Below are 13,697 nucleotides of genomic sequence, written 5' to 3' on the forward strand. Positions count from 1 at the left end.
TTGAATTGGATCCAACTGAAGAGATGCAACTTTAAAGTGAGTTAAAAGGGTGAGATCTCAAAGGAACAAATTCAAAAGGAAAGCCTAAGCAAAGATATGATGGGAGAAGTTAGCTTACTTTCTCCCTAGCCCAACATGTCAATGCGACAAGTTCCACGTAGTTAGGAGTTGTTAAATCCGTAAACCATAGTATTCCAACTGTTTTAAACGAGGGTACTTTCTCCACCAATTCCAAAATCTGAATGGAAAGTAATGCAGTAGATTATATGGATGTAGCAGAATAGATAGAGGTGTCTGTCTATAGTTTATTAGTATTTATAGGACTATGTTTCCTCATTAAGAAACATGACAGTTTTTTAAAACTGTCAAACAGCTTAGAAAGATGGAAGGAAGTAAAACATGAGGAAACAAAGGGAGCATAAGAAATTTTATATGGAAATAAAGGGAATCTGATCTTACGGAAGCGTAAATAACAATCGAAGACATGAACACGCAAGCATCTTTCACCCAGCCTGCATTTTTCAATGACTGTAATGGACATGATCTGCAAGGCAATATTCAATTACATCAATTAATGCATCTCCAAAAATTAAATCCAAGGACACAGGTTCAAGTGGGAAAAAGGAAAGGAAAGAAAAGTATATAGCCTCACTCATGCTATATTTGTTCCAGCATTGTCAATCTAAAATTGTTTCCAATGTTCAATTTTCTATTCTTTCTCCTTACTGTTTCTTTGATAATGGCAACGGCCACAACTTTGAAAACAGCACAAGTGTACAGCAAAATTGTGTTTATAGTCATGAGATAAGGAGTTGCATCAGATACTACATCTAAAACATCAATTTCTTTTTATATCACATGATTTAGACCATTTATACTAGATATATTTTTTGTGGGTTTAATTCATCACTCTTCGTCATGCAAATTAAGAAATTAAATGGGAGGCCTTTGGAGGTGGGCTTATGGCATGACAGTAAGTTACGACCCTTCCCCTTAGCGGGACGCTGCGTACCCTGATTGAACACCCCTCATAATTCTGTCAGACCGAGATAAGGGGGGCCCTTGAGGTTGGGGTTTCAACCTTTTCTTTTTTGCAAGAAATTAAATGTTGCTATAGGTTATAGCAAGGCATGCATAGAGGAATACAGTAACACAAATTCAAAAGCAAATTAATAATTATTGCATGCATTAAATAGTCCAAGCATTCCTAGTTTCCGACAATGTGTTTTGAAACTTTAAAATACATCTATAAATTAATGAATTATTAATTTATTATCAGTTTATAATTAATCAAAAAGCAGTAATGTAGATTGATGACTTACTTGGGTAATACTCTCGAATATCAATTAAAATGATTTTACATGATAAGCAATAAAACAATGACGTATTATACTAAAATAGATAATTTCATTTATTGGATTAGTTACACTAGAAAGAATGCCACAAAAATAAGAAAACACGAAATAAGATGGAAAGAGAGTACATTAAAATAAAATAATTTAATTTAGTATAAATCGACTTTGTTTTAGTGCCTACAATGTGACCTCATTTTAGTTATCGTTCTATAGTAGCACATAAATGAGCCATCAAAATATTGAACTGAACAAAACAAAACAAAGCAACTGAAACAGAGCATTGATTCGTCAATTGAGACAATGTACAAGTCTTTTTTAGTTACAATTCATATGCATCACAGTAGAATGATCTAGTGATATAAACCTCTCTTTTTTAAGGGAAACAACCTCTCTTTTAAAGTGCATCTTAGGTTTCATGTGGAGAGATTCTGATGCAGTAGACAATGGAAGTGGTGCATAGCCATCTCAATAGATGGACTATATCGCCCCATGTTATATGCCGGAGACTCCAGCCCTTGTTGGACGCCGTTGCATAGTGTTGTGTCTTCGTCCTGCAACAACATCATCGTCGTCACTGCCACTTTTTATCACCCCTCTCAAAAACAAAAAGAAAGAAAAAAGATGAAGATGAAAACATAGAATCCAACATTTAAATATAAATGTTGCTCAGAAGCAGCGTACCTGCACTCTTTCACTGTCTCGTAGGCTCTCTTCGATGAAATCGCTATCACCCTAAATACCATAGAGTAGAAGCTTACATATGCAGCTAAATAACAAGATCTTAATGCATGGTAGAATCCGGTTTAAATACAACAAATAGTACTACATACCACAAGAGAAACATCTAAGAAGTAGTCGAAAATCACTTGGCATTTCCGGGGCCCCATTGGTAGTACGAGATTAGTGTCCATCCAAGGCCCGTACCTGAGTTTCAGATGGGACTAATGATCAATTAAACTAACACAAACAAAAGATTAATAACAGTCATCACATGCATTACCAACCAATTCCAACAAAAAAGAATGAAATAGCTAACCTATTGATCATGAAGTTTGGATAAACAAATGCATAAAATGCTTTTTCCCCCAATCTTTCATTTTCTTCCTGTGAGTCCTTGGTAATGCCGGCACAACTTTGGACGCTGACTTTTTCATACATCTTGATGATAGAGGAGAGCGTCCATGAATGAATGATAGAGGCACAAATGATAGAGCGTAAAAGGTAAATTAAACTTGATCCTAACGATATGATTATTTTGTAGAAATGATTTAGAAAAAGGGCAGGATTTGAAATTTTAGATCGCTATTGAGCAGACTAATGGCCTTGACTTCCAAATTCATGATATAGGTGAACATATAAAAGAGAAATTCATAGATTACATGGAATGATTTTGTTGAGTTGACGTACTTCGGTAGAATATGAGTCAAGCTGGAGACCAGATGCAAGACCTTTATGTGCATACGGCACGTGATAACCACCATCTAAATAGTTGTCGCAGAAAACCTGCAGAAGAAATGACACAATATTGTGTTGCCTACATGGTAACAAAATTACACAGGACAAATACAGATCTTGACATAACTCGGATTAAATCTATACAGAATGTTCAACCAGACCTTCCAATTGCAGTCAAGCGTGTATGTACGTCGGCAAACATATTTCAATGACGTATCAACTCCATTGGCACTCAGTTGCTCTGCTGCATCACCTAGCCATTCATTGCCTACACCCTCCGAGTCAGGATTATCATTTGGCACAGCTCCAAAATTGATTAAAACAAATGGCCCCCAAATGGCAACTCTAAGTGGCACAAGTCCCATTTCCTACCTTCCATGAGGTCATAAAAGAAAACAGGATTATGGATTGAAGTGAATAAAGAGGTTCATGTTGCATATTACATTAGCTTTGAAGTTCTTGATTCCAGTTATTTTTGTTGCCTTTAGAAGTGCTCCATCCAACCCGTAGGTCCAACCCTAGAAGATAAAAGAATGGGATCGAAGGAAATGAAAATAATCGGTTATGTTAATTATTAGAGCATAATGCATATGAGGTATATGTAGATATCCAGATATTGATCCTTGGCCAATTACATTTAAGTCTCATGATTAACATTTCTGCTCCCGAAAAACTCACATGATATGGACAGGAAAAACAAGACGTTTTCCCTGTTCCTGCAACAAGTAGAGATGCATGATGGCGGCACACATTGTGGAAAGCATGCAGCATTCCCTCTTCATCCCGAGACACAATGTATTCGACATTCCCCAATCTGTTGGAATGGTATTTAGATACCTTTAGAACATTGTTAAATTTATTAAATAAAAGATTTCTGCATGCTTGAATGAGTTCTCATTGTAGTACCTGCCAGTAAAATAATCACAAGACTCTGCGATCTGTTCAGTATATCCTACGAATTTGAGAAAAAAACACATATATTAGGGAAGATAGTGAAAAAAAGACAGAACTCATCATATTTGACATAAAAAAAGTATACTACATTAGCCTACATAGGCATGCCAAAGTGAATTGTAATCCTATAAAGTCGTCTGCTGCTGCATGGTCCTAAAGTGGAGTAATTACTAGAAAGGGATTTTTGTTGCAATCCCGAGCAAGGTTTCATTAGCAAGCCTTGTACCCAAAATAAACATTTGTCATAAGTTTTGTTATGTTTAATTATCATTTCAAATAAATCCTGCATAATAAGATATACATGTATAACCACATAGCTTCGTATAACACATTCACTTAAGGAAGAAGAACAAGAAAGCATCATCTGTGAAACTATTTTAGAAGAAATGAAGAAAACAGGGTACCAACAGCTTGCCATCCAGTGTAGAAGACTCGGTTAAGCTCAAAACCATAGAAATCAGGGTCAGTGTACCAGCTACTTGGTGGGGTGAATGCTTCTTCTACAGGAATTTTGGGGTTGAATCCTCCAACCAATCTTTCCATTTTCCGGCTAGAATTTTTACCCATTTCTTCTCCGCACCTAAGCTCTTGAAACGAATAATCATCACTCTTACTGCTGTTGTGAATCTGTTGATAGCGGTGGCGACCACTATTAATTATGTCAAAAGAAATTTTTGACTGATTAATGGGTTTGTTGATGACGTTGAACTGGGTTCGTTGAGATTCTGACAGGTTGTTGAAAACAAAAACAGGGAAGTTCTGCAGCAGCAACATCTTCACAGCCATGGCGATTGTGAGATGTGATGTTCACGAGTTTTTCTGTGGAAACTATAACAGAGCCAATGGTCAATTTGTAAGTAGATATGTAAAAAACTATTGTTTTCTTAAATACAACATTAAAACTTTCTAGGCACAGCAGTTTGGCACCAGGCCAAAAGCAATAATAAGAGAGAGTAGCTATTTGCAATCCCATTACTAAATACTACAAATCAACCTTCTACATTACAGTTATGTTGAACCCCATAATTTTCCTACTCACTGATACATAAGTAAAAATAATTCAGTACATAAGGTTTTCTATGTTGATAATCATGTCTGACCACACCACAGAAATAAAACAGCTTCACTTGATAAATTGAATGCTGAAGATTTCTTTGAGATGTTATCAAATTGCACTTCAGCAGAAGGTATCTTAAGACGTCCATTCATAGAAGTTTATAGCTTATTATGAAATTATGCGATATTTGAAGGACCTTTATGCAACTGACACAAATTGAGTGGTGAAATTGTAATTTATAGAGTTCGATAGTCAGAGTGCAATTTAGTAACATTTGCAGTGCACTAGAGGTGATTGTGATATTGAATAGGGATTCAGGATAAGGATTAGGGTAGACTATACATTTTATAGAAACAATTTATTAACTTTCATAAAAGTTGAAGAGCTTAATTATATGCTAAACTCAAGTCAAAATAGGACCTTATATCGCTCAAAATTCCCAATTGCAGTCAAAATTGCATGCAAAGATATCTCTAACCCCAATCACTAACCCGTCGCCGGCGACCTGCAACTCCGGTTATCGTAGTCTGAATCGGAGCCACGGCCATACTCCTCTCCCTTCTGTCAACAAAACCCCTCAATCAATTTCTCGATCCAGCGTCGATTTGATACCAGAATTCGAATCTAAACACTACAGAACCCTAGCTCCGCCGCGCCACCTTTCCACTTCAATTCCGCCTCCGCTGACAATCTGATGAACAATTTGACAACACGAGCTTAGACCCCGTGCTCCGGCGGTTCAATCCCCTCGGTCAATTCAGCGATCCCGCGTCGATTGCCGGCATCGCATAACAAATCTTACCCTTCACTCAATCGCACTCGCTTATAAATACATGCAACCTACGCTCACGCACATAGCAGCAGCACAACAGAAAATCCATGTCAGCCGCCGCTGTGACGGAGGCGCCACCACCACCGATACCCTACCTGTGGTGCCGTCGTCTACACTCGCACTCGAACTTAGCTACTACACATCAATTACTATTACTACCAAATATTTGCATGATTAAATGGAACGAGAAGAGCGCTTACCTTAATTATAAATCATTTGCAGAAAATGGAAACTAAGCCTGAGCTATCTATAAATAAGAAAATACATTTAAATGTACCTGTACAAAATATATTAGCGGCAGCCGGCAGCATACAAATAAAACAAGAAAATATTTAACAAAATGAGACAAAACTACATTCTCAATTTTATAATTAATAAAGTACTAGAATATTACTCCATCCGTCGAATAATTCTAGCTCCCGTAACGGCTTGTAACTCCCGGCAGTTACAGTCAAGCCATAATAACACACATAATGGTTGCATCAATACCCATGAGTGGACTTCTCTTATAAATAGGCATGCATTCATTGCATTTCTCACCCACCACATTGCAAACCAAGCATATCATTTGAATAACTTTCTCACTCTCTCTGCATAGTCTTTCGTCGAAGTTCTGTTCTTGCCATCATCCGGTTCGCCGGAGCTTGTTCCGTCTGCGGTGCTGCAACGAACAAGACGAAGTCGTTTTATCTTTGGGGACGACACGCCAATCCGAGAGTACTACCGGGGCGTATCTTGTCTTGCGGAAAGAGGACTTCTTGACTCGGATTACATGTTACATCTTTACAATTTATGTTTTCGATTGTTTTATTATTTCAATTCAGTTTAATTTCTCCATTTTTCATTGGGTTGTATTACGCCCAGTTAGGGTATTTTTATATCACATAGTCATTTTCACCAACACCTCATAAGCACTACCGGAGCATATCTTGTCTTGCGAAAAGAGGACTCCTTGACTCGGCTTACATGTTACATCTTTACGATTTATATTTTCGGTTGTTTTATTATTTTAATTCAGTTTAATTTCTCCGTTCTTCATTGGGTTGTATTACGCCCAATTAGGATATTTTTATTAGGGCTGGCAAATCGTGCGGATTGGGTCGTTATCAGGTCAACCTGATAATGACTCAACCCAATAAAGTCTAACCTGAACCCGACCTGTTAAGGAAACTGTAAATCCGAACACGAACCCGACCTGCTACCTTCAAATCCGAACACGACCCGCACCCGACACGAACCCGTTATCGACACGATATAATATGGGTTGACACGACACGATAACAACCCGAACCTGATATTACACGATTAAAACCTAATATTACACGATTAAACCTTAATTTTTAACATAATTTACACAATTAAAATTCATTTTATACTATTTAAACCTAATTTATAAGAAATTAAAAAATTAAAGTAATATATATATTTTTAAATAATAATAAAAATAATAATATTATTTCTTAATGGGTTACCCGTATCCGACCCGCATCCGACCCGAACCCAACCCGAAATTATCGGGTTCTTAATGGGTCAACCCGATAAGGACACGGATCCAATAAGACTTGACCCCAACCCAATAATTTCGTGCGGATTCGTGTCGGATTATCGTGTCGTGTCGAAAATTGCCAGCCCTAATTTTTATATCATATAGTCATTTTCACCAACACCTTATAAGCAAAGTGGCGGAGGTAATGACCGGCGACGTCGTGGAGAGGCGGCGGGTACAGGCGGTCTGATAGCTTGAAAGAGAAAGTTTAGGAAAAGTATATGACCGAATATATATAAATATAATTAACAAATATTTGTAATTTAGGCAACAGAATAATTAGAGATGCTGATATTTTATTAGTTTATACTATAGTCATATTTGCCCAAAATAAGAATCGCAAAGATGAAAACGAGTAAATAATATAGATATGAAAAAGAGTGAATTTTGAGAGAGATTTGATAGGATACTAATTAATTAATAGCTGAGGACGAAAGTTTAGGAAATTAATATTTTGTTTTTATATTGAATGGATCTTTTTCGTGGTTGAGGAAGAAAAACGCGCATAAAATTGAAGTCATTGTGGAGTAACTTTTTTAACAAAGATTTTGTGGAAGTGTTTCTGGAAAAGAGAATAAATAAAATAAGAAAATAAGTTTTGGGGTGGTGGAAACGGCATGTTTGACTAAAGTAAATTAAAAGAATTTTTGTACAATTGGACTTGGAACGACACCGTTTGGTGCACAGCACCTGCTGCTGTCTCCCTCCACTACAGAGGATCCATGCCCGTAAATATCATGACTGATTTAGGAATATATAAATTAGGAATGATTTTTCTACCATTTACAACTTTGTAGCTTTTTTAATTGTGCATTAACCTAATTTTGCCTAGATTCGCGATCAAAAAAGTGTTTAGTTGAGAATTGTTATTAAATTGCCTACAGTCACAACCAAAAATCTTCTTACAAATGGGGAATTCACATTATTTAATTTTGGCATAGATTACAACTACAAAGCTTTATAATTGTGATCCGGTCGTATTTTGCCTATATATAATTCATAATCACAATTTTTTTAGCATTAATCACAAAAATGGATTAGATTTCAAAATATCTTTTGTAATCTTTATAGCCGTCTTTATTTATAATATCATTATGGATATTTCGATATATATCCTTTTGAAAACTAGAAACCTTGTCCTTTACTTATTTCCTTTTTAATATAAGGACAAGTTGAAGAATGAGAGTAGAGTTTTGGTGTGAATAATAACTAATTTAATTTTCGTGGTTGAGGAAGAAACTTTAGGAAAATACTAATTTTATTTTTTAATTTAATGAATCTTACATTTCGTGTATTTATGATATAGAGGTATATAAAGATTCCTTATTTTAGAAAAAAATAATTAGATGATGTGGAGTAGATCCACCTATTAATTAATTTGTAACGATTTCAACATTTTAAATTGTTTTAGATTAAGAAGACGCTATTTCTCGGACAAAATTTTGATTTAAGAAATGAGCGATGGAGATTGTTATAAATTAAAATAAATAGATAAAAAATAACGTGGAGTCACTTTTGAAACATTTCAAAAAATTATACTACTAGACTTTGCAAAAGTATCCCAAGTTGTGATCTATTTTACGATCGACCTTATTCTAGTACTCACTCACAAATGTAGTAAAATAATGGGCCATTTGTTTTATTGAGGCCCGACTCTCAAAGATTTTGAAACCCATTCAAATATTTAAATCAACCCAAAATTTTAGCCAACAGGCCCAAAAACAATACTCCTCCGTCTCATTTAAGATTTTCATATTTTTTCTGATATTGTTTTATGTCACACCTATCGTCTGAACATAAATTATTTTATTTAAATTAATAGAAGAAAAAATATTTATGTCAAGAATTTTCTACTAGTGAGGACAAAAAGTGGGTTGAGGTTGGGACTCCCCAGCATCGGTGGTCAAAAAGTTAATTTATCGTATTTGAATTAATTAAGACCAATATCTACCTAAACCACGTAGACTGTCGATAATCAACTTGTTTTGGCAAATTAAATAGGGAGTTTTTTTTCCATAATATGCTTGAATTTATATTTGCAAAAAATCGTCTTCAATTTTCATAATAGCGATGTTTCAAAGAAATCAGATATAACGACAAAATGCAATTAGTAAATTATATTATAAATCTCGACAAACATTATGTCATCTGGATTCTGTGAAATTGATTATACACACTTGTATTATTTTTTTAATTATCTTTGCATCTACCTTATTGAATATTTTTTTAATTATCTTTACGTCATAAGTAGTCATGCTTGCATGTGATTTTGAGAGAAAAATAATGTTTTTTTAATTGATCAAATAATTTGCCATAAGGTCTCATATTGGTATATTCTCAACAAGGGGAAGGCTTGTATCAAGACTTTCGAAAGATATAAATTCTAGACCATAATTTTCTTCATATTTTTGTGAGAGCATTTAATACATGCATGGATTCGATTTGTATGATTGTATCTCTAATTAAATATGTACTATTATATTTGATTCATGAGATTGAGTATCACAATTTAATCCTAAATGGATAATCATATGATAATTAGTCATAGTCACTTTCTTTCACTGAAATAATTTCACAACTTATAAATCCTTGATAAATAATTCATGTCAACCAAACGAAACCAAAAAGTATAATGTTGTGTCTCCGTCGTCTATATACATACATCAAGAAAGTGACAAAAATCACTTCTATACTAATAGTTAGATTCAAAATAACTATCTTGATAACAAGAATTTTTTATACATGTTATTTTATTAAATAAATAAATAAGGCCACTATTCAAATGTCGTCTTTCCTTCCCAATTTGCCGTCCCGGCCTACAAAGGATGTTTTATCTTCTATGTCATCAAAAGTGAATTAAATAAGTAAAAATTAGATAAAAGAAAAATCATTCTTAGTTCTTGATTTGTGAAATATAAGAAGAATTTATCACTTTGCAGAATGAATTCATAATTATGACTTTGAATCGCATTGGTGGGAGAAAATTTCGTTTTTTCGAATTTGTGATTTTGTAATAGTAATTCGTAGTTTAATATTATTAGAGATGTTTGTAAGATAATCCTTACTGAGTTATATACCATTAATTTACCAGATAGAAATGATCACTGTTGCAGTATTAATGTGACTTGTGAGAATGATAAGTGAGAGTGGATGCTGTTGAATTATGGCTTTAACAAGCAGTCTATTGTATCTCTCAATTTTTACTAACAAACACACATACACAATTAATGTCAGTATCATTATTGAGTCATTGACATAAGTCACATAACTGCATTGCAGAACTACACGTCTAAAATTCATCGATATTGTGAAACAAATGAACTAAATCACACTACATCAATTAACAATCTAATTTTAGTACTCCCTCCGTTTCTTCATAGTTGAGGCAAAACTTTTCGGCACGGAGTTTAAGAAAGGGATGTTGAATGTGTTAAATAAATAGATAAAAAAGTAAGAGATGGAAAAAATAGAGAGAATAAAGTAGAAGGTGAATAAAGTAGAAAGTGAATAAAGTAGAGAGAATAAAGTAAGAGAAAGTAAAGTAAGAGAGAGAAAAAAGTTACTATATAGGGAAATGACTCAACTATGAGGAAACTTCATAAAATGGAAAAATGACTCAACTATGGAGAAACAGAGGGAGTACTACTATTATTCTTCAAAACAGCTCTCGTGTAGCTTGCAAATTATTGTACGAGATTATGGTCTATCTAATGGCACCTCGAATAGCGACAACCGATTATTCATTTTCAAAAAAAAAATAGTACTCCTTTTGTCTAGTAATATGACTCATACTTTTTTCTGACATGAATTTAAAAAAATAAAAGTGAAATGAGTTAATGAATTTGTGAAATTTATAATAAAAGTGAAAGTAGATTTATATTGATCTATAAACTAAAATAGCAAATGGGGATCATACTACCATACAGATGAGGGTATGAGTGTGATTTAAGATAGCATGCAAATATCTTGAATTCATTAAAATATACTAATATTTTATTATGTGTCGGGGAAACAATCTTTTTATATGGTAGCACCCAAATATCTCCTTTTGATTAAATAGGTAATAATAAGACCAATTCAACTTTACCTTAATTACTGCCATAATTTCTTTTAATCCCATGCATCATTAGTCCAATTGGGACCTTCTAATAACAAAACAAAATCCTAATTATAGCACAACGTAGACTACTTTTCATCAATTTGATGACTGATTCTTGTAATTTGTTCACTTTCATGCATAAACAATTATATAAATATGACTTATGTGTGGCCTTTTTATTATGCATGTCAATTTTATCATATTATTATTATAGATGAAATTTATTGTTTTAAACTAAAAGTAGACCAATTCAACTTTACCTTAATTACTGCCATAATTTCTTTTAATCCCATGAATCATTAGTCCAAGTGGGACCTTCTAATAATAAAACAAAATCCTAATTATAGTACAACGTAGACTACTTTTCATCAATTTGATGATTGATTCTTGTAATTTGTTCACTTTCATGCATATACAAGTATATAAATATGACTTATGTGTGGCCTTTTTATTATGCATGTCAATTTTATCATATTATTATTATAGATGAAATTTATTGTTTTAAAGTATACTATTTCATGGACCTCTAGACTATAACACTTTTATTGACTCAGGGTCAGCTGTTGCTATCACTTTACTCCTTTGGTTAAGAATTAGTCCATTAAATTAACGGACAACTTTTCTGCAAAATCATAAATTGATTCAGTTTCACTTTGTCCGTAATTTTAATTTGTTAATTAAAAATTGAGAAGTTTGAATTTGTTCGCAATTAACCAGTATACAGCGAATAGAAATCCGACTACCTAAGTAAAATATATATTTGATATTATCTTTTGTTGGGATGTTATTTGTTCTTATATATAGTTCAACCAAATGTTACAAGAACCAATATATCAACATTTGGCCAAACTTTAATTGAGGTAACAAGATAATAATAGTATTTGGTTGAAACATGCATATTTCAGATGAAGACGGTATTTTTAATACTAGTATAATAATTAACAAAATTTGTCTAAAAATGGCCAAAGGTTTTCTTAAAGGACAATAATAATGTTCTTAACAGGACACAAATGTACTTAAGAAAGACCAAACAGTACGAACTATATTCAACAAAAATTAATGCATTATTATATTTAGAGGACAAATTTTAATTTATTTGGATTATTGATGGGAATCTTTCATTATTTAAGTAGGGCAACGTGATTAACTATCTGTATATCGTAATTCCGCAATTATTTATTAGGTCACGGGACTCTAAACAAATCATATCAAAGCCAAAAAAAAAGAAAGAAAGAAAAAAAAACAAATCTCGATTTCACTATTTTATTTACGTATATCACACGTCACTAATCGGTTAATCAATAACCGATGAGTTATAGCCAATTTGTTAGCGAGTTAACCGAAGTTGGGTTCGGTTCAATTATGATTCATGGAACAAAGCTATTTCAGTTCAATTAACCGATCAATTTAATTAAAACTATAACCGAACCCAACGATCAACCAGGTTGGACTTTTTTCTAATCGATTGGACAATCGGCTCAATTTTTTTTTTGATCGCTTGGACCACTTGGCCCAAATTTTTAAGTCCAATTTTTTTTGATCGCTTGGACCACTTGCCCAAATTTTTAAGTCCAGATATATTACTAGGTCAGTCATTTTTTCGGTTTCAGCCCAGATCGGTTGGACCACTTGGCCCAAATTTTTAAGTCCAGATATACTGCTAGGTTAGTCATTTTTTCGGTTTCAGCCCAGATATACTGCTGGGTCAGTTAAATTTGACCCATAATCGGTGACCCGCTCTGATACCAGAGATAGAAATCCATGGGTTTCATCCTAAAACCAACTGGTGATAGGAGGAGGAGCCCATGAGACTTATATACTAGTTTCAGTTATCTATTAACATCGATGTGGAACAGTTATATGTTATACTTTTAGTTTCAATTGCTAACAACATGCAATGCTTAACCACTCCCACAACTAACTTCTCTTCAATTATTACACATAAAATTCAATCCCATTTCATCAACACACACCAAAATTCTCAAACGAGAAGCCATGGGAAATTGCATTGAGACGCCGAGAAGCAGCCCGGAAACCGACATAATCAACGAAGAAATGGAGGGAAAATCGGAGAGCAGCAGCGGCAACAAGAAGGTGAGAATAAAGGTAGTGCTGACAAAGGAGGAGCTGGAATGGCTGATGATTGAGCTGCGGCAGACACAAGGTAAGAAGATTGAGGATGTTTTGGAAGAGATACAGAGAAGTAGAGAGAGGAGTAGTGTGGGTTGGAAGCCATCTTTGGATTGCATTGCTGAGACAACCGGTGAGGAGATGGACACATGAACTTCTCTCCCATCTCTCTCTTTCTCTAGATCTAGATCTGTTAGTTTTTTAGTATGATATTTTTTTGTTGTGTGTAATGAGAGTTTTTGGTATGGCAATCATGTATTGGAGAGATC

General features: G+C 34.0%; 1 protein-coding gene across 6 annotated transcripts; it reads right to left on the bottom strand.

Moving 5' to 3' along the window:
• Positions 1-1,606: 1,606 nt before the first annotated feature.
• On the bottom strand, positions 1,607-5,954 carry LOC121752242 (choline monooxygenase, chloroplastic-like). 6 transcript variants are annotated; one of them, XM_042147205.1, is made up of 11 exons: positions 5,931-5,954; positions 4,169-4,592; positions 3,717-3,762; positions 3,489-3,624; positions 3,254-3,328; positions 2,972-3,178; positions 2,763-2,858; positions 2,392-2,513; positions 2,186-2,279; positions 2,037-2,087; positions 1,607-1,906 (listed from the first exon to the last, which is right to left on the bottom strand). In XM_042147205.1, exons 2-11 carry the CDS (start codon positions 4,548-4,550, stop codon positions 1,769-1,771), a joined length of 1,347 nt encoding a protein of 448 aa, XP_042003139.1. In that variant the 5' UTR covers positions 4,551-4,592; positions 5,931-5,954; the 3' UTR covers positions 1,607-1,768. The 6 variants fall into 6 exon arrangements, with proteins under 6 accessions (XP_042003139.1, XP_042003136.1, XP_042003140.1 ...); XM_042147202.1 differs by lacking the exon at positions 5,931-5,954 and adding an exon at positions 5,854-5,925; XM_042147206.1 differs by lacking the exon at positions 5,931-5,954 and adding an exon at positions 5,313-5,847 and having other exon boundaries at positions 4,169-4,583.
• Positions 5,955-13,697: the final 7,743 nt, after the last annotated feature.

The sequence above is a fragment of the Salvia splendens genome, chromosome 10, assembly GCF_004379255.2.
Source record: "Salvia splendens isolate huo1 chromosome 10, SspV2, whole genome shotgun sequence".
In the NCBI taxonomy this organism is placed as follows: domain Eukaryota; kingdom Viridiplantae; phylum Streptophyta; class Magnoliopsida; order Lamiales; family Lamiaceae; genus Salvia; species Salvia splendens.